Raw genomic sequence first — 20,254 nt, 5'->3', positions numbered from 1 at the left:
AGCGTAGGCCTAGGCCTAAGCAGAAAGACAAAGCCCGAAATGAGAGCAGTAGACCAATTGGAGGTGGACAGGAGGTATGACTTACCGCTTATTATACTAGCTTAGCAATCCACTTTTATTTATGGAGACATGTGTTGCAATGGTTGCAAACTTGCGTTCGGCCCCAGAGTCACTGCAAGCTCTAACTGTGACCATTTACAGTAACATCACAGTGGGCCCATATTCAGTTTTATTTGCCACGAACAGCTAGTATGGTAGTACATGTAACGCCTATACTTAATAGTTACTACAACCTGACTTCACTTTCTACAACCACTAAGAAAAGGGTGGTCATGCCAGGCTGTTTTTTGACATGTTGTGGAGATAGGTAAGTACAAGCTACATCTGGAGGTGTGGCATGGTATAGTGGATAAGCCTATATATTTTGAGCTTGAAGTTGACAGATTTTCTACATAAATATTAAGGAAAATGATGAGTGAAATGATTTGTTTGCCTAGGTATGTGTCAGTTGACAGGTAGAATATAATCCCAAGGCTGTGTTCTAGCCAGAAGTTCAGTCTAGATTGCATATATATCGTGGTTTTCGATATTGGTCTGCTTGTTCATTAGACTTCGTCTTAATATATAATGCAAATGTCTCTCGTTTACTTTTCTTGCTCTGAATACATGATAATTTATGATTTATGTTTTCAACCAAAACTGTGTCTTGGAACAGAAAAGATCAAGACAATATTCGAGTCCCACAGAAGATGAGTCATAGTAAGTTTGTTACTCTTATGTATATATATTCCTATAACTATAACTGTTTATATAAGCCTATAGGTTAGTATGAGCGAAATGAGTTTCTAGGAAACAAACGTGGTCACAAGTATAAATTCATGAGCGATTTAAGTGGGCGTAAAATGCAGACCTCGGCGTACAGTCAACTTTCTACCGTTTTTTTTCGAGATATCTAAGCATTTAATTACATATTGAATGATCTGGAGACGCTTTGATGAAACTATAATATCAATGAATTATCTAGTCAGTGAAAATATCCTGCTTCGTTTGTGTGTAGAAGATGTACATAAATATCGTAATTACATTGAGAATAATGGAAACAAGTGATTGTAAAATAATGAAAATATTTTGCTTAAGTTTAAATTCTGGCCAGGAATAAGGTATAACATTTTAGTTAGCCCGTAGGCCTACAAAGTTAATGATGGTGTCTTAAAAAGCAATGCTTGTATTGAGATGATGTTTTGCATACATGTAAAACAAACAACAGTGGAAAATTTCTAAAATTTCGCATTCGCGTGTCTCCTGCAGGCATGTTAATTTCCTTGCTGTGCTAACAAATCTTCTGGATCGCAGAGATATACAGATATCCGTAGTCATGCATGTCATTCATGCGGTACGTTCAAAGACTGGTGACGTACAAAAAGTGTTGGAAGAGATTGAACTTCAACATTTGATATTGCGAATTTTCTTAAATGCCATGAATACTTTAATTTAAGAACGATTGTTACATAATTCTGTTTTTCATTCTTCTGTATCAGCACAAATCGTTCTGGAGAATGTAGATCCCATACGGGACATGGTGACAGATCAAGAAATATCTCAGTCAGCTCAACATACATGCCTCCAATACAGGTACTGAACCAGTTGGATTTGGCTTCCAAAAATGTAATAATGTATGTGGATCTAAAATACAAGAAGTAATAACCATAAATAAAAATCACGCAATATACAACCGTAAAGGAAAAGTAAACGTAAAAAAAAATCAACAACAGAAGAGAATTATGAACTGCATGCCCAAGATATTAGTTTGATATATTCAGTGATTTAACAGAGTATGTTTTTGGTTTAAGCAATTTGTAACACGGCTCATCATTATTGCGAATTCATTTGCACCACGTGTACATGAACACGTGTTTAAGATGCAGACATTTAGGAATCAGAGCCCGTATATTATTGGCAAATATTTCCTGTCACGTCACTGGACCATAACACTGTCCTATCACCACTATAGAATACAATATAATTTTAAATGCTTCTATTTCGATCTGAAAAAACCCTTAAAAAAGACATCAAACTATTTCCAGGGACATTTGTTAATTGTCACGTTTATTTTTCTGTTAAGTGTATAGTCTCTTAAAAAAGAAAATTAAAATCTTCCAAAGGTGCATAGAAGTTCGGCGGGGGAGGCATCGGTTGTGGAAACTTTTAACCTGTGTAACGTCAGAATGTCGCCAACAGGAAAAAGGGCTCGGTTAACAGGTTCTCATGGTTCTACGCGTTCTTATCCATGGGGAGATAAGCATCTAATCCAGGCCAGTAGCCTGCCTGATGTATCAAAACCTCTCTCAATCACTAGACTTCATTCCTCGCAAGACTCGAGCAAGAAAGCAGCGGAACTGAGTGAGAAAACAAATAAACGCAAACGTCCAGAGGAGAAAAAACTACATGCACTTGAAGCAACGCTTGGGCCAAAGCATGGACAAGGAAAGGAAGAACCCATAGGGATACACTCCGCCAGTTTGCAAGAAGAAAACGCTGACTTACGGCAATATATATACCAGCTATTAAGCTCTAATGAAGAAAAAGAAAAGAAAGTTCAGAATCTGGAGATTGTCTGGAAAATATTAAGGCTGATAAGGCTGGGTTAATGAAAGAGGTAGAAAGCTTGTTGTTGATTGAGAAGAAAGGATTTGAGCTGATTGAAGAGCTGAAGAATGAAAACAAAAAATTGAATAAGGAAAACATGAGAGCAGTCAAAGACCTCACTAACACTGTCGAGGATCTGAGCAGCCATAACCAGAAATGGCATAGTCAATTGGAGTACCTACAGCGGGATAACGATAGACTTAAAGGAGAACGTGACAAAGAAAAAAAGACTGTGAGGAAACTGGTCGCTGAAAAAAATGAGCTTGAAAACACACTAAAGGAGTTAAAGCAAGTACACCCTTTGACACCGGAAGAAAGTAACAAAATAAGAATATCATCAGTACCTGGATCACAAATTGGTATACTTCATCAAATACATGAATATGAGAAGCAAATAAAAGCAAAGAATACTGAAATCAAAAGGCTACAGGAGGAACTTGAAGACGAGTCAGTGAAAGCTCAAAATCTGTTACACGAAAGAGAGAAGTATAATTTAGAATTGACAGACCAACGGTATGAATTCAAATCAGTTACTGATAAGACCAGTAAATCACAGCTGTTTGTAGATAACTTACAGCAACTGTTAAAGGATGCCGGTATTCCTGAATTTGGTGGCGATCTGGATAAATGTGTGGGTCATCTGCTAGCTGTGTATCAGACATGTAGACGAGAGGTGGAGAGGATGCAAAAGGAAAACGACAAATTGGCTCAGCAAACAGACCAGGGTCGAGAACATGAGTCTAGTCTGATGTCACAGACAACAATGTCGTCAGAATTACGTGATCTCCGGCAAATATTTCAGGACAGTCAGAGGGCAGTCAATGCAAACAGGGCTGAATTCAGTAAGCTCCAGCAAAACTATGAAGAGAAAATCAGCTCTGTTATAAACGAGAAGAACGAGTTGCAGCAAATTGTAGAATCACAGTCACATCTTGGAAGTCAACTCGAAATGGTTGATAGAGAAAATAACCAGTTAAAAGGAAGTATAATGCATCTACAAATGGAGCTTAAGGTGAAAGATGAACATCTGGCGCGAACTATCAGTGATTTGCAAAGACAAATTGAGCATGGTGAAAGAAATATCGATGAATTAAAAAGTAAACACGCAAAGATCCAACTGGAGCTTGAAGATAAAAATAACAAATTACGCCAGTGCGTGAGTGACCTGCAGAGTCAATACCAGAGGCTTGAACTAGAGTACAACAACTTCAGACAGACGTCCAGTCTTCAGATACAGGAAAGAGATGACAAACTAAAGCAGTCCTCAATAAGGTGAGTGGAGTTAGCTTTTCGTGAATATATCAAAGTGGGCGGCATCCATGTTTTCGTGAAGAGATCAAAGTGACTAGTGGTCAGGTTTTCGTGAAGATATCAAAGTGGGCAGTGGGCAGGTTTTCGTGAAGATATCAAAGTGAAGATATCAAAGTATGCAGTGGTCAGGTTTTCGTGAAGAAATCAATGTGAGCAATGGTCAGGTTTTCGTGAAGAAGTTAAAGCGAGCAGTTGTCAGGTTTTCGTGAAGATATCAAAGTAGACAGTGGTCAGGTTTTCGTGAAGAGATCAAGGTGAGTAGAGTCAGGTTTTTCGTGAAGAGGTTAATGTGAGCAGTTGTCAGGTTTTAGTGAAGATATCAAAGTGGACAGTTTCCAGATTTCGTGAAGATATCAAAGTGGGCAGTGGGCAGGTTTTGTGGAGCAATCAGGGTAAGTGGGGTTAGCTTTTCGTGAAGATAACAAAGTGGGGATAGTTACCAGGTTTCCATGAAGAAATCAAGGTGAGAAGTGGTCAGGTTTTCGTGAAGATGTCAAAGTGGGTAATGGTCAAGTTTTCGTGAAGAAGTCAAGGTGAGCAGTGATCGTGTTTTCGTGAGGAGATCAAAGTGGGCAGTGATCAGGTTTTCGTGAATAGATCAAGGTGAGCAGTGATCGGGTTTCATGAGGAGATCAAAGTGGGCAGTGATCAGGTTTTCGTGAAGAGATCAAGGTGAGAAGTGGTCGGGTTTTCGTGAAGAGATCAACGTGAGCATTGGTCAAGTTTTTGGAAAGAGAGATTAGTTTTATATTGCAATGGTCATGTTTTTTTTGTTGGAGGTGAGTACTGATAAAGTATTCATGAGAGGAAGATAATTTATCCATTGAGGTGAGATCTTATCATGAGGAGAGGATAGAGTGTCCATCATTTAAGTCCATATCAATATTTTAGTGCATATGAGCACTGTTGAAGAGGGATTTTTATACGGGAATCGGTATGTCTCAATACGAGTTGCAAAGTCGCCATACCGTGACGTCCCATCTTCGCTTCACGGCATGGTGGGGCAAATCGGTGCGTGTTAATATGGGTTGGTGTATACAGTTACTATTATACGATAAATCGCATCATGTGAACGCAGATTAAGGTGACTTAGTTTAAAGATTCTCAAGTTCTGCATTGTCGGCTTTACCTTAAGACTACAATAATGTGACAAGGCGTGCAGTCAGTTGGAAAAACAGTCGGATTATTGTATTGTATTATACAATGTCACATATGTACCTTATCTTTCGAACACCAGGACTAACTTTTTCGAACTGTGAATTCATCGGCTATCTCTTCAGCTCCTAGTTTCAGTAATTCTATATAATCGTCAAAAATGGCTCAAGATCGTTTTAACAACAAAATATGAAAAAAGTTTGCGCTGCTAAGTGCATTTGTATAGACTTCCTAAGCATTCAATATTTTAGGATATAATATCCCAGGAATCCTAAGGAATTGTTGGTCAGTACAAAGCTCATTAAATCAGAAGAGTTGCATGGCTGACAGCGTACATTTGATTTTTTCTTTGAGAATCTCTCAAAGGCATCCGATGATCGTGTGGTTAATCATTGTGCATTTAAATACCCTTTTTACTTGTATCATACAGGATAAGTAAATTGGTGGCGGAGAATGTTGGCAGAAACAATCCGTTCCTGGAAGACCTGGGTTCTCAGAATCGCTCGATGAAAATAGCGGAGAGATTCCGTGGTGACTTGTATGGGGACATCTGGTGTGACACTCTTGACCTCCTCATGGACGACGGAATGCCGGAGGAGGAGGCTCTGAAAGCTATCTGTGATACATTGCTGGTAAGGTTGTTACACTTGTATAGACATGCATAAACCCACAATACCTGCTACACACGAAAGAGCATATGCATAATTTTGGTATCCCTGGCATATTTATTATTGCGACCTATGACAGAATGCACAGCGGGAAAAGCTTGAGTGAACTGACTCAAAAATTTGAGTTTCTCATGCGAACTTTAAATCACACCCATAAGACTGACTCATGTGACCAGATTGGCTGAGTTACTAAAAACACCATGTGATTGTTGTCGTCTTATAAGGCCTCAGTGACTCGGTCGGTCTGGTCAGTCTTCCGAGTGAAATTAGTTAAATTGGATACCTCAGATTTTCGATTGAGTTGACTCTAACCTTCTTCTAACCTTTGTTGGAATACTTACATTTCAGAGTCAGGTGGCCTACACATTTCACTTATATGTATTGTTCAACTGCAGTGTACCGCCAGTACGTCAGCATAGTGTGCTTATCCTGGCTAACGTCGTCAGTTGGCTTGCTCTGTAATAATCAGTGTGTATTTGCGTGTGTTTGTGTGAATTACAGGCTGTATACCAGTTTTGCAGGGATCACTTGGCCCGCGTTGTACAATGCGCCTCTTCCTTCCTTATGAACCTCACCGATACTGGGTTAGACCCCTCCCTCACCGGAACACAGGTATGATAATATCAGCAGAGCCCGATGGAGACAGGTGGTGATAGCGTCTTAAGCAAACTTCTCAGGTTAAACACACTGCAAAATATACTTAATTTCTGCATCACTATTTTTTGTTGTATTGTCAGAAACGTGCTATGTTGTGTTGTGTTGTTTTTTTCTTGGCACACTTTTATCACGATATTCTTCTTTTGATCGCTTAATATAGTTTGATTCACGTTTCATTTCATTGTCGATCCCGAGTGTGATCATACTCCACCACCTAATATCCACAATAAATATTTTCCAGCGTGACGAACAAAGATAGACCAAGCACTGTATGACAACAGTTCTGCAGATACAGACACCCTCGACATATATTGCAGAAATGACAATGAAACTATCGTTGAATTTTAAACAAAATAAACAAACAAAATAAGCAAGCAAATTTTTTCATTTTCATGACATTCTAATGTCGACATTGCAATTTATGAAACGTAGATTTTGGCACATATCATAATCTCATCTAGAACCTCGAACGTGCCGTATGTTTTGCCATCCTGTACCCAACTTCTAAATTCAGTGTGCCGTTGTATAGCCTAGAGAATGAAATGGGAAATATACACCCGTTTACAGTGGTCTCTAGTAGTGTTACATTAGCCTGTTATAATAGTCTCAGTTATTGTAGCCTGTTTTACAGTCTTTGTTACAAGAGTCTTATAGTAGTGTGAAGTGGTAGTCTGATACTGTAGTCTCCTAGGATAGTGGAGGAACTGGAGTCTCAAGTAACTCACGCCCACGGTTGGGATGTACTCAACATATTGTGTATCTCAGCGACTGAAACCCGAGTAACCATAACCTCTCAGCCACAGAAAACGGTTGGCAAATTCGAGAGCAAGATCATAAAGAGCTCCATACCGACAAGTTATGGGAATTCTATATGTGAAACTCGAGAAACTTCCTACAACCAACATGTTAATCCCTAGCATATTTAAAGCACTGACTGAGTGTTATGTCCAGTATACCTCTTAGAGGTACATGTACGTACTGCTCGTACTGCACACCATATGATGTTGAAAAGCATGTCATTGTTCTCACCAGCCAAGGCTTATTATTTACCCACTTGACTTTATCATGTACTCTCGTTTTAGGAGTTGGGAGGTGATCTTGTTCATCTTATGTCAGCGATGAAGGATTTCCTGAGGGCGAGCGCCATGACCGTTACACTTGACAAACTGCTACAGGTGAGTCACAGTAGACAGTTACCGTGCTATGGGTCCCAGTTTCAAAAACAGTACTTGGTCTGATTAAGTTACACTAGACAGACTGCTACAGGTGTGTCACATTAGAGAGTTACTGTGCGATGGTCACAGGTTCAAACACAGTACACAGTCTGAGTAAGTGACACCTGACAAACTGCTATAGGTGAGTCACAGTAGACAGTTACTGTGCGCTGGGTCACAGGCTCAAACACAGTACACAGTCTGAGTAAGTGACACCTGACAAACTGCTATAGGTGAGTCACAGTATACAGTTACCATGCGCTGGGTCTCAGGTTCAAATACAGTATACCGTCTGAGTAAGTCACAGCTGTCAAACTGCTACAGGTGAGTCAGAGTAGACAGACACTTACCGTCCGTTGTGTCACAGATTCAAACACTTTACACAGTCGAACTGAGTAAGTCAAACCTGAAAAACTGCTAATGCATGGTCAGTCTCAGTAGATAGTTACCATGCGGTGGGTTACAGGTTCAAACACTGTACACGGTCTGAGTAAGCCACACCTGACAAACTGTTACAGGTGAGTCACAGTACAGAGAATTACCGTGCGGTGAGTCACAGCTTAAAACACACTACACAGTCGAAGTGAGTAAGTCACACCTGAAAAACTGCTGCAGGTGAGTCACAGTAGATAGTTACCGTGCGGAGGGTCACAGGTTCAAACACAGTACATAGTCTGAGTAAGTCACACCTAACACACTGTTACAGGTGAGTCACACAATACATTTACGGTGCAGTGGGTCACAGGTTCAAACACTTTACACGCTGTAAGTAAGTTACATCTGACAAACTGCTACAGGTGAGTCACAAAATACAGTTACGATGCGGAGGGTCACAGGTTCAAAGACAGTACATGGTCTGAGTAAGTCCCACCTGACACACTGTTACAGTGGGTCACAGGTCCAAACTCTTTACACGCTGTAAGTAAGTTACACCTGACAAACTGCTGCAAGTGAGTCACAGTAGACAGTTACTGTGCACTGGGTCACAGGCTCAAACACAGTACACAGTCTGAGTAAGTCACACCTGACAAACTGCTATAGGTGAGTCACAGTAGACAGTTACTGTGCGATGGTCACAGGCTCAAACACAGTACACAGTCTGAGTAAGTCACACCTGACAAACTGCTATAGGTGAGTCACAGTATACAGTTACCATGCGCTGGGTCTCAGGTTCAAATACAGTATACCGTCTGAGTTAGTCACAGCTGTCAAACTGCTACAGGTGAGTCAGAGTAGACAGACACTTACCGTCCGTTGTGTCACAGATTCAAACACTTTACACAGTCGAACTGAGTAAGTCAAACCTGAAAAACTGCTAATGCATGGTCAGTCTCAGTAGATAGTTACCATGCGGTGGGTTACAGGTTCAAACACTGTACATGGTCTGAGTAAGCCACACCTGACAAACTGTTACAGGTGAATCACAGTACAGAGAATTACCGTGCGGTGAGTCACAGCTTAAAACACACTACACAGTCGAAGTGAGTAAGTCACACCTGAAAAACTGCTGCAGGTGAGTCACAGTAGATAGTTACCGTGCTGAGGGTCACAGGTTCAAACACAGTACATGGTCTGCATAAGTCACACCTAACACACTGTTACAGGTGAGTCACACAATACAGTTACGGTGCAGTGGGTCACAGGTTCAAAGACTTTACACGCTGTAAGTAAGTTACATCTGACAAACTGCTACAGGTGAGTCACAAAATACAGTTACAGTGCGGAGGGTCACAGGTTCAAAGACAGTATATGGTCTAAGTAAGTCACACCTGACAAACTGCTACAGGTGAGTCACAGTAGACAGTTACTGTGCGATGGTCACAGGCTCAAACACAGTACACAGTCTGAGTAAGTGACACCTGACAAACTGCTATAGGTGAGTCACAGTATACAGTTACCATGCGCTGGGTCTCAGGTTCAAATACAGTATACCGTCTGAGTAAGTCACACCTGCCAAACTGCTACGAACGAGACACACCTATACAGATTGCTACAAGCAAGTCAAAACTTTAAGTGAATCACACCTGTCAGTGCTGCAAGTGAGTCTCGGCAACTTTCAGTTAACTTTATCATCTGATAAACAAAGTACATATATATAATCATTATTTTTTAGCCAGTTTCTTTCATCCTCCCTTACAGCTGTACACTAGAAGGGATGGGACAGACATATTACCGCTCCCTGAAGCACTTGTCGGCTTTACCCGGCAGGCGCTGGCGATTTGCTGGTGCATGGTGACCCAGGATCCACCCATGTCTCTTCTCCACACGCTGGACCCGGGGGGTGGGTACGACCCCAGCAGTTTTCAGGCTTACCGTTCATCAGGGATTCGGGCGAAGTTCCTGGTCTGGCCTGCGCTGTTGTTAACCGACTCGGGGCCGCTCATGGAGAAAGGTGTAGTGTTCACATGATAGACGCTCAGAATGGTCGAAAACACAGCACCAGGTCTATAACCAGACGGAGTTTTTCCTTGTAAGGTTTTCTCTACAAAACTAGGTGTTTGCATTTGTCCACAAAGCACCCCACTTGCGGCGGGGGAACTTTTGTAATACAAAGTTTAATGATGTAATCACTATAGGCCTAATTCATGAGGAAATCCGATATCTTTTACACGTGCTCAAAAATCTTTTGACACTTTCTGGGTTGAGTGGCTGTACTTTATGAAAACGTACCATATATCTGCTGGTTACATGATGTGATAGTGATGCAAAACAAGTAAATAGCTAAACAGTAGTTCAGTAGGCCACACTGTATTGACATTTGCCAAAACATGTAATGTGGATCAGATACTGTATGTATACATACGGCAGTATTATAACAACTACTACATTAAATATAACCATTGAATGTATTGATGTGGAGACAATTAGACCTGAATTTCTTCACGAACTCTTAAAGCAGATTATGCATATCAATTATCTCCATGTGAAGGCCGTAGTATTGCAGTTTTGAGCTTATCTCTGTGAGAAGGCCGTAGTATTGCAGTTTGGAGCTTATTTACCTCCATGTGAAGGCCATATTATTGCAGTTTTGAACTTATCTCCATGAGAAGGCCGTAGTATTGCAGTTTTGAGCTTATTTATCTCCATGTGAAGGCCGTAGTATTGCAGTTTTGAGCTTATTTATCTCAATGTGAAGGCCATATTATTGCAGTTTTGAGCTTATTTCCATGAGAAGGCCGTAGTATTGCAGTTTTGAGCTTATTTTCTGTGTATGACGCAATTGTTTCCAATATAATGGTATCCTGTGTTCGCTACTTGCTTATCTTATTTTCTCAATTTGCTTCTGATTTGTCCTAATCAGTTTATTCAATGGATAATTGTATACGCAATTTGTAGACATTCAGTGATTCTTTTTCCAATTTTACAAAAATATACGGAGATTATGCTGTTCCAAATCATTCCTTGAAATCAGGTAGGCCTTTGTAGACCGTCATGACATCCTCTATATCAGTTATATAGGCCTAACGCATGTAAACGTACCTATTCTTGATGGCCTTTGTAAGTTTTGTGGTTATTATTAAACTCTTTCAGAATTGGGCTGTTGGTATCTGTACATTTTAATTGTGTTATCTTTTAGTATTCATTTATCCAAGACTTTCTGGGTAGGAAAGGGACGGAAACGTTGCTCTGTGATTGCATTACACACAAGCCCGTGAATACAATTTTAACTGAAAAACTATGCCCGATGAAAAGCTTTGACATATGTGCTTCAAATGCATGCGTAGTTTTGTGAACAGAAACCCATGCATGTTGGTCAGAATTAAGGGGTTACTAGACTTTAACCCCAGTAGTTTATACAAATCGATCTCCGTCATACTACAACCCATGAGACACTCGCTTACGTTACTTCACTGCACATATATAGACCTCCCACAAAAAAAGAAAAGTGTAAAATGACCAAGGGAGCATACTGATGTTACAAGGTGATCAAGAATGCTGAATGTAGTCATATATAAGTCTATATACCATTTTATTCATCACGGTACATGGCCATGGACTAAATGGTTGGGAGTGACAATCATGTATAGCCTATGAAACACTGAAGTTGCAGAAGAAAAACTTAAGGTCTCTATACCGAGTTCCTAATGAAGACTAATACATTTGCCAAAATGATTTTAGCATTAACTGATGATGGACCCACCACGGTCACATAAGAGAAGTTGTAGTGGTTATTACTCCGTTGGATTTGATCCAGGTGGTTCATCAATAACGAGCACTTCACCCTTACATAACACGTTTCCTGCAGAGTGCAACAACAACGCTGGCCAGATAACACATCTAGCGTGCGTTCCTGCTTTCTTGTAAAACTGGTATAGGCTATGATCCACGATCTTGTCCTCAGGTAACTGGAAGTACAAAACCATTGGCGGTTCCTGAATAGCAAACAACCAGCAGAGTTCCAGAGAAAGGGCAGTGAACGCGGCCATCATCTCCCCCTTAATAGGTGGCGTCTGTGGATCAGGCTGCCTTTGTGTGGCTACATTGTAAAGCTGAAAACAGACAACAGTATGGTTCAAGAAATAACTTAAGTTACATTCACTAGTGTGAATAGCACCTCCAGTGTTTCTCGCTCTGAACAGGACTGAAAGTCTGTGTTCTTCTTATCATTGAATTAAGGCTGAACTGATCTAATGACTGAACAACTGGGTGGTTCTTATCACTGAAAGACAGGGTGGTTGTCATCACTGAAAAACCGGGCGCCTCTCATCCCTGAAAGACTGGGTGGATGTCATCGCCGAAAGACTTGCAGATTGATTGTCACGGATTTACACCAGACTCCCGCCACAATGCTGGACGTCGCCGTATAAGTCGTATAAGTGAAATATTCTTGAGTATGGTATAAACTACCAAATAAATAAATGAATCATTTAAACACTAAGCAAACGGGCGGTTGTCACCACAGAAAGATTGAGCGGTTCAAGGCTTCAGTGAACTTGCGAACATGAAAATGAATTAATGATTATGGCTTGACGCCACTACGGCAATTTTTCAGCCATATCGTTTCGAATGAAAAATATAATACGATATGTGCGACAACACATCCTCTACCGGGAGATTGAACAATGGAGGCTTTCTTACGGACTACTCCTGTACATGTATTAGAACAAGAAAACTGGAACTCTGTCCCCATGTACATATAGATATTTACCTGTTGGAGGGATGCGACCGTCTGTGGGCTGAAGGTTTTCCGTAAAAGATCCATAACTGTCTGCTCAGTCATTCGATCAGGCTTAGCTGCCTGTAAAGAAGGTTAATTACAAATGTTATCACAGTTAATCCAGGCAACTTGTGAGAACGCTTGACACTGTTATTTATTTATTTACTTGGTGTTTTACGCGAATAATCATGCTTATTTAACTTATACAACGGCGGCCAGCATTATGGTGGGAGGAAACAGGGCAGAGCCGGGGGTGGGGGAATCACGTTGCTTGGAGACCTTCCCACGTACAGGTGGAGAGGAAGTCAGTATGAGCTGGACTTGACCTCACAGCGACCACATTAGTGAGAGACTCCTGCGTCATTACGCCGCGAAGGTAAGCTGAGCACCTCGGCCACGGATGCCCCGATTGACTTGGAATTAATCGTAATTGTAAGCTATCACATTCCTTACATTTGCTCTCACAATATCCACGTAGTAATAAATGTGTAGACTTCCGTAATTTTTTATCTCTGTTGTATTTTATACTTACAGTATACGGTCAGTTTATAAAAATTATATAAGCACACTTTCTTGCCTCTGAAACCATTGTGTTTCACAACGAATCATATTTTAGATAAAGGTGTAGTAATTCACAATATGGTCGTCACATCCTTCAAATTGTCACACCTTTACATACCGGATTGCCTGATATCGAGGAAGAACAAACGGTGACATTTTTCTGTGTATCCGGTTTTGAAAAGAACAGATCATTGAAATTTGCTGTCAACAGCCGATGTCGGTGGGTCAAGCTGAATTTGTAAACGTCCTAAAAACAATAAACATATAACCACATATACAGACACATTATGTAACATCTCATACTGTAAAAATCATGTAAGAATTTGCACATCAACGAGCATATTTCTTTATAATACTTTGCTTTTGTGCTACCGCACTCCCTCGCCATCTATCATAAAGGTTCTGATACACAGGAAGGGCGGCAGCGAGACGTCTCAACTCGTCTCATTAGTTCACGTCGCCACCTTGTTATATGGCTGCCTCGCCTTGTATTACAAAGTCCCCTTAGATATTATTTCTTACACATTCTTTGGGAACTTGTATTTTAGGTTATTTGGAAATGGACTGAAACTACTGACTTGGAATGACCCTACCTATACACTTTAGACTCCCTGGGCTTCCATACAAGCCTGTACGTAGCAAAGAACTCGTATTGAAACACCTTTCATTTCAGCAAATCATACAACTGCGGTCGAGCTAAACCTGACTTACTAAACCAGCGCCAACTCTATGACTTGAAGGTGTAAGATGTGTATCATAACGAATGGCATCATCTTCTTGTAAAACCCACCACCTATACAAACGGTTCACGGCCCAGTTCACGCAAAATTAGAGTTCGTAGTGTTTTATATACAATAGGTATAAATTACATCTTTTACGTTTTGTGAACTACTTCCATGCATGAGATAGAGCAAGCCATAATTTCATGCCAACAAGCAATGTCATTTACCTGAAAAGTTGGATGTACATGGGACGAATAACTCTGTTGTGACTGTAGTTACTTACTCCTGTTAATGACTCACCGTGACGGTGTCGTAAAGCCTTAGTAAAGCAGACTCCTCGCTAATTCCACCGTCCGTCAGCTCACACAGCGCATCACACCAAGCCCCGCCATACAGGTCAACCCGGTAGCGATCAGCCAGTGTCAAAGGCCGGTTAGCTGTGCTCAGGTCCTCTAAAGCTGGGTTCCCCAGTCGAAGGTTGTCACTTACTGCCTTACTGAATCTAGAAACAGATCATCCTAGCAGTCAGATGTCTTTTAAAGTGAACATAAAGTCTGTCACTATATATCATAGAAAATATGATGGAGGACATGGTTATCACAGAAAAAATACGTAAAAAAAAATATGAAGTTTTGAAAGCCGAGAAGATGAAGTTCAGCATTAGGAATATGGCACTGACGGACAATTCATTCTGAGTAGGCATGTTGTAGATGCTCTTATGAACTTGGCCAATCACTAGCGCTGAAAGCGTCACGTGATAATTGGCTGAAACATCAAAAAGCCTATTCGCTCTAGATTCTCAGTTTCTTATAGTGGATAGACAGATATCGATGCTATAAAATTGGATTTTGCGGTTAGTTTAAGTGTTAAACTGATGTATTTTGGATCACACATTTATGAACAGGGAACTGTGAACGGCTGCCCGTGTAACAATGCGTACATTCTGGGCAGGATACTGTAGTAACTTGTCAGGGTGATCTGGCAAGAAAACCGCCTCGGAAGAAAAAAAGAAGAAAAATATTGTATCAATATTGAAAAATCTGATTGAAAGGAACTTCTGTTATCAATCAGAAGGTCCTGCTATGTTCGGTAAATTCCGTAAGTCGATACAGCCAGCTTTGCCAAATGCTTACACCCTTGCAGGACGTGGACAATCTGGGCCGCTAAAACATGACGCTTGTCTCCAGGAACATGACCGAGCGCTAAAAGAACACCGGCGCTTTGAACATGAAACAGAGCTGATACTCTTTGGCTGGGTATGGTTGTTTGTATTTTCCCATTTGTTTAATATCGATGGTACGGGTGAGTCTCTAGGTTTTGTGACGTAACTCTAGACAGCTATAACATGGCAAGACGGAGTCACCAAATGAGCGGCTGGATACTGACGATTGTTTGCTATTTATTTTGTTGATAAGCGGTGCGCAATTTTTTTTAGAAATAATAAAACTGCAAGGAGTTGATTTCCTTGGTTTACGTCATGACTATTCATAAACTATACATTACTTCTTAATGCGTGAAAAGAGAGAGAATCGTCTATACTACTAGCTTTAAAGATTGTATGAGCGATTATGCAGTTAGGGACAACTTTACACTTCCGTCAGTGTATAACTTACACTATGCTTTTCACAAAAAATTAATAAAATAAAACGTAATTTTGTTCAGCCTAATAAGAATTTCCAATCAAAATTACAACATACATGTTTAGATTCCATGGAGCTCGTTGATAAGAACTAGAGTAAGATAATGTAACTTTTCTACATTCATTGAAGCTTTCTTTTCTCAGCGGAAGACTTTGCCGTCCTCATGTGTATGCGATCTTAGTGAATCCTAACACGACTGATAAAAATACACCCACAACAACGTGTCATGAAATATGAATTGTCCGTCGTTCTCAGAAGGTTGATGACTTACCGACAGGTCATGTCCTCCAGCTGTTTCTGGCATGCTCTCAGTTCTGACTCCTTTTTTTCCTCATTAGTCCGTAATAACCCAACCTTCTTTTTAAGCTGATTATTTTCTGTGGTAATTTGGTTGAGGTCGTTTACACTCCGTGCATGTTGATTCTCTAATTGCTCACATCTATTTTGCACCTCACTTATTTTTGTAAAATAAGTACATATCTCCTTTTTCAAGCGCTCGTTTTCCACCTTCAGCTTTTCTACCTCTTGTAAATCTGTTACATCGCGTTTTAACCCATCGCTATCATTTCCCAGTTTCTCTGTTCTTCTAGGTAGTTCCAAGTTGTAATTTCGTAATTCGTTAAGTTCTTTCTGTTCACTAGCAGGTGCTCGATTGGGTTTCGGGCTTTCACTGGATTGTTGGATTGTTCCCTCTTGCAGACACTTACGAGAGTCCAGCTGTTCAATCTCCGATTCAGTGTCCACTTCAGCATTGGTACTAGCAGACCGAATTTGACACTGACTTCTCTGGCTGTTGTATTTCACGGTTCCTTCTTCCACACGTGACTCCGCGCTTCCACGTGGACAACACCCGCCCATTCCGCTACCCGACGGCCTACGCTTTGTGACGCACACACCCCGCTGTCAAGCAAGAAAGCTGTCTTATCATCCTGGTCCTGTATTATTTTAGACGTGCATATGCATATAGCCTCTGTTTCACAGGTAAGCAACATAATGTTCACATACGTACATGTGAACTCTGTATATTAGATATGCATATAGCCTCTATATTAGATATACATACTGCTCTGTATGAGAAGTTCATGTACACTTTATGTTAGATGGGCATATATGCTGTACATTAGATTTCCATATAGGCATAAATACAAGAGGTGAATACATACGCTCATTATTAGATGTGTCTATATTAGACCTGCAAATGTTCTGCATTTCCTATTTAACGGTTGTACATCACCTAAGGTTAAATTTCAACTGTGGTCAAGATTTTTGTTTGACTAGGGGTTAATGTCACTTTCAACACTATTTCGGTCATATCATAACGGTGTCTCCTTGCAGCAGGCCGAACTCAATGTCGACATACACACTTATAGTGCTGCCTCACTGGGACGTCGTAGACACCAGACACCATGACGTCCGACTTAGTCACATTGTTATGTTGACACCCACAACATGGGACATTTCTCATATTCTGAACGTCAACCACCATCAAAACGTATGCTCTCCCAGAGCTCCCTGCACAACATGTGCTCATGATCTACACCTGATGTTATCAAGCTCTACATCATATCTCTATACAACAAGTGCGCAGGCTCCACACCAGATGTGCTCAAACTCTACACCAGCTGTGCTCTGGCTTTCTACCCGATGTGATCTGGCTCTACACTAAATATGCTCAAGCTCTACACCAGACGTCATAGACTCTTCACCAAATGTACTCAGGATCTATCCCAGATGTTCTACGGCTCTACATCAGACATGCCGGGAGCTAAATTTCTACATCAGATATGCTCAGGGTCTACACCAGATGTACTAAGGCTCTACACCAGAGGTGCTCAATTTTTACACCAAATGTATTCAGGCTCAACCAGATGTGCTCACGTTCTACATCAGATGTGTTCAGACTCTACACCAGATGCACTCTGGCTCCATACAACAAGTTGGTAGGCTCTACACGAGATTCACTCAGGCTCTTCACCAGATGTGTTCAGGCTCTACGCCAGAGGTGCTCAATTTCTACACGAGATGTGTTTAGGCTCTACACCAGATGTGCCCAGGCTCTACATGAGATGTGCTCAGGCTCTACACCACATGTACTCGGGCTCTTTACCAGATGTATTTAGTACAGTTGATAGAGCGCCCGCTTCGGGATCGGTAAATCCGGGATCAATCCTGGGTCGAGTCACACCTAAGACTTTAAAAGAGGAAGTTGTAATTTCCTCGCTTGGCGTTCAGCATGAAGAGGATAGTGCAACCCGTAGTGTTTGTGGTTGTGGTAAGTCGTCTCAGTGAAACAGCACTAGATAAAAGAGCGACCCGCAACAAGTCCGCCCCGCAACAAGGAGGCACATTACATACACCCTAAGGATTCCTTCGTCATCATATGACTGAAACATTGTTGAGCATGACGTTAAACATTGTTGAACACGACGTTAAACCCCAAGCACTCACGACGTTAAACCCCAAGCACTCACGACGTTAAACCCCAAGCACTCAATCGCTTCACGAAGTCAGATTCTACACCAGATGTGCTCAAGCCATTTACCAGATCTACTCAGGCTCTACATCAAATACGCTTCACGTAGTCAGATTTTACACCAGATGTGTTCAGGCTCTACACCCGATGTGCTCAGGCTCTACACCACATGTACTCGGGCTCTTTACCAGATGTACTAAGGCCATACAACAGAGGTACTCAGGCTCTACATCAGATGGGCTTCACGTAGTTAGATTCTATACCAGATGTGCTCAGGCTATATACCAGATGTGTCAAGACGCTACATCATATACGATCACACACAGTGGCCATTCCCGTCCAGATACAGGTATATGTTCATCTGGATAGAAATGTAAACACTCTCTCGGTACATACACACGTAACGCCTACAATAACATAGCCTAAACCTAGTGATATAACACTCGAACGACCCACTAGACTTAATAAAGCCTAGTGCGGTATGCTCTTGTAACACCAAAGTAGTTCTCAAAACGTCCTGGGCGTCCTAAAAAATCGTAAAAATGGTCTGTGGTCAGCGCAGAACGTGTAACTTTGGCCAAATGATGTCTAAAATATGATGCTCATCAACACATCAAATCTAGGAGCCGGGGCGAGTTGGGTCTGTCTGCGAACGGGATGAACGAAGTACAAACGGACCCTGTGGATGTACACACGTACTGCAATTGATGGCGACTGCACAACGACGCAACACGTTCCCAGTAGGATCGAAGTACGGCAATTCCGTTCGTAGTACGTCCATATCGTTTTAAGTTTATTGTCACTGAAAGGGATAGCCGTTAGACAATTTTGGGCACACTCGAAGTGCTAGTGCACATGAAGTTTGCGTAAAGGCTGTAAAGAGTTGCAACAACGTCCACTCTGTTCGCACGCAGTCCATTCGGCAGTAATTTTAAGAACCTAGTGAGAACTTGTTTGGTGTGATGGGGTATAACTCATATAAGCCAATAACAGAAAGAGTGGGGTAGTATTAAATGCCTCTTGAATAACAAGATTAGCCTACGTTGGCTTAGGTCGTCTGGGATTCTCTTACCTTCTGTTCAAGTCTCTTACCCTCGGCTCTGTGCTGTGAGCCGGGTAGCTTACGATATCCCCACAGCCATGGCAGTCGAGGTCGCGGTAAGGACAGGCCGCGGACTCGAGAGACAGCAGTACCCACGGCTGAACATACGAACTCGACCAGGCTAAGTGTTAACTGTACGCGAATAATCGGTGCTGATATCCAGATTAATGGTTGAACCAGAATAAGTAAAAAGCTGACTGGGTGAGAAAACAAACGACGCACAAACGAACGTTTTCTCCGACGGGGCTTGTCACGCATCTCAAGAACTGTGCGACATCTGTATTTATGATAACAGCGACTGGATGACGTGAGAAGCATACCGAGCAGGGTTAGTTTCATTTTCGATATCCATCGACTGACTTCATACTCTCGAGTTACAGGATGCACATACGTTTGTATTGTAACTGCATGTATTGTAACTGCACCACTCAACTAGTATGGTTTTTAAGCGGTATTAGCCTACATTTGATTTTCATAGTGTCACATGAAATAGAGTCTGACGACTGACTCTTTTGATCTGCGTACACAAAAACATTGCCGGTCCACATCACGTCATGGAATTGTAACCATTCCACATATGGCCATTTCTCGTCAGCTGAGGAACACAATCTTACTTGCCTCAATTTGGTTTCTAATAACGGTAAAACATGCTACACAATTCTGAAGAAGATTAAAAATATAGCACTCACAAATTCATCTCGACTATAGTTTGTTTCTTTTGGAGAGTCGCCTATATTCAGCTCTCTGTATTATCTGTCATACTCGCTACCAAAATTGCCTTCAGTCAGTGACATGTAACAACCCAAGCTGTACACATTGACACGTTAAAGGTCCATATTATTACAAGGAAAATGCATTTAGAATATTTTTTTCTAATTCATAATGTTAAACTCCATGAGCTTAGTTTCGACACCAATAACTCATTGCCTTGGGTGACGTCATAATTA

At 41.2% G+C, this 20,254-nt stretch overlaps 2 protein-coding genes across 2 annotated transcripts; one reads left to right on the top strand and one right to left on the bottom strand.

Moving 5' to 3' along the window:
* The first annotated feature begins 13 nt into the window (after window positions 1-13).
* On the top strand, window positions 14-11,184 carry LOC135478834 (putative leucine-rich repeat-containing protein DDB_G0290503). The gene is made up of 7 exons (XM_064758654.1): window positions 14-74; window positions 716-759; window positions 1,539-3,918; window positions 5,543-5,744; window positions 6,282-6,392; window positions 7,520-7,612; window positions 9,791-11,184. Exons 3-7 carry the CDS (start codon window positions 2,648-2,650, stop codon window positions 10,058-10,060), a joined length of 1,947 nt encoding a protein of 648 aa, XP_064614724.1. The 5' UTR covers window positions 14-74; window positions 716-759; window positions 1,539-2,647; the 3' UTR covers window positions 10,061-11,184.
* Window positions 11,185-11,613: 429 nt separating this feature from the next.
* On the bottom strand, window positions 11,614-19,570 carry LOC135482263 (uncharacterized). Its single transcript, XM_064762155.1, has 6 exons — window positions 19,278-19,570; window positions 16,004-16,632; window positions 14,393-14,594; window positions 13,489-13,617; window positions 12,801-12,890; window positions 11,614-12,141 (listed from the first exon to the last, which is right to left on the bottom strand). Exons 1-6 carry the CDS (start codon window positions 19,563-19,565, stop codon window positions 11,824-11,826), a joined length of 1,656 nt encoding a protein of 551 aa, XP_064618225.1. The 5' UTR covers window positions 19,566-19,570; the 3' UTR covers window positions 11,614-11,823.
* Between the last annotated feature and the right edge of the window lie 684 nt (window positions 19,571-20,254).

This window comes from Liolophura sinensis, chromosome 1 (genome assembly GCF_032854445.1).
Source record: "Liolophura sinensis isolate JHLJ2023 chromosome 1, CUHK_Ljap_v2, whole genome shotgun sequence".
Taxonomy (NCBI): domain Eukaryota; kingdom Metazoa; phylum Mollusca; class Polyplacophora; order Chitonida; family Chitonidae; genus Liolophura; species Liolophura sinensis.
Note: the sequence above shows the minus strand (reverse complement) of the source record. Positions and strands in the feature narration are given on the sequence as shown.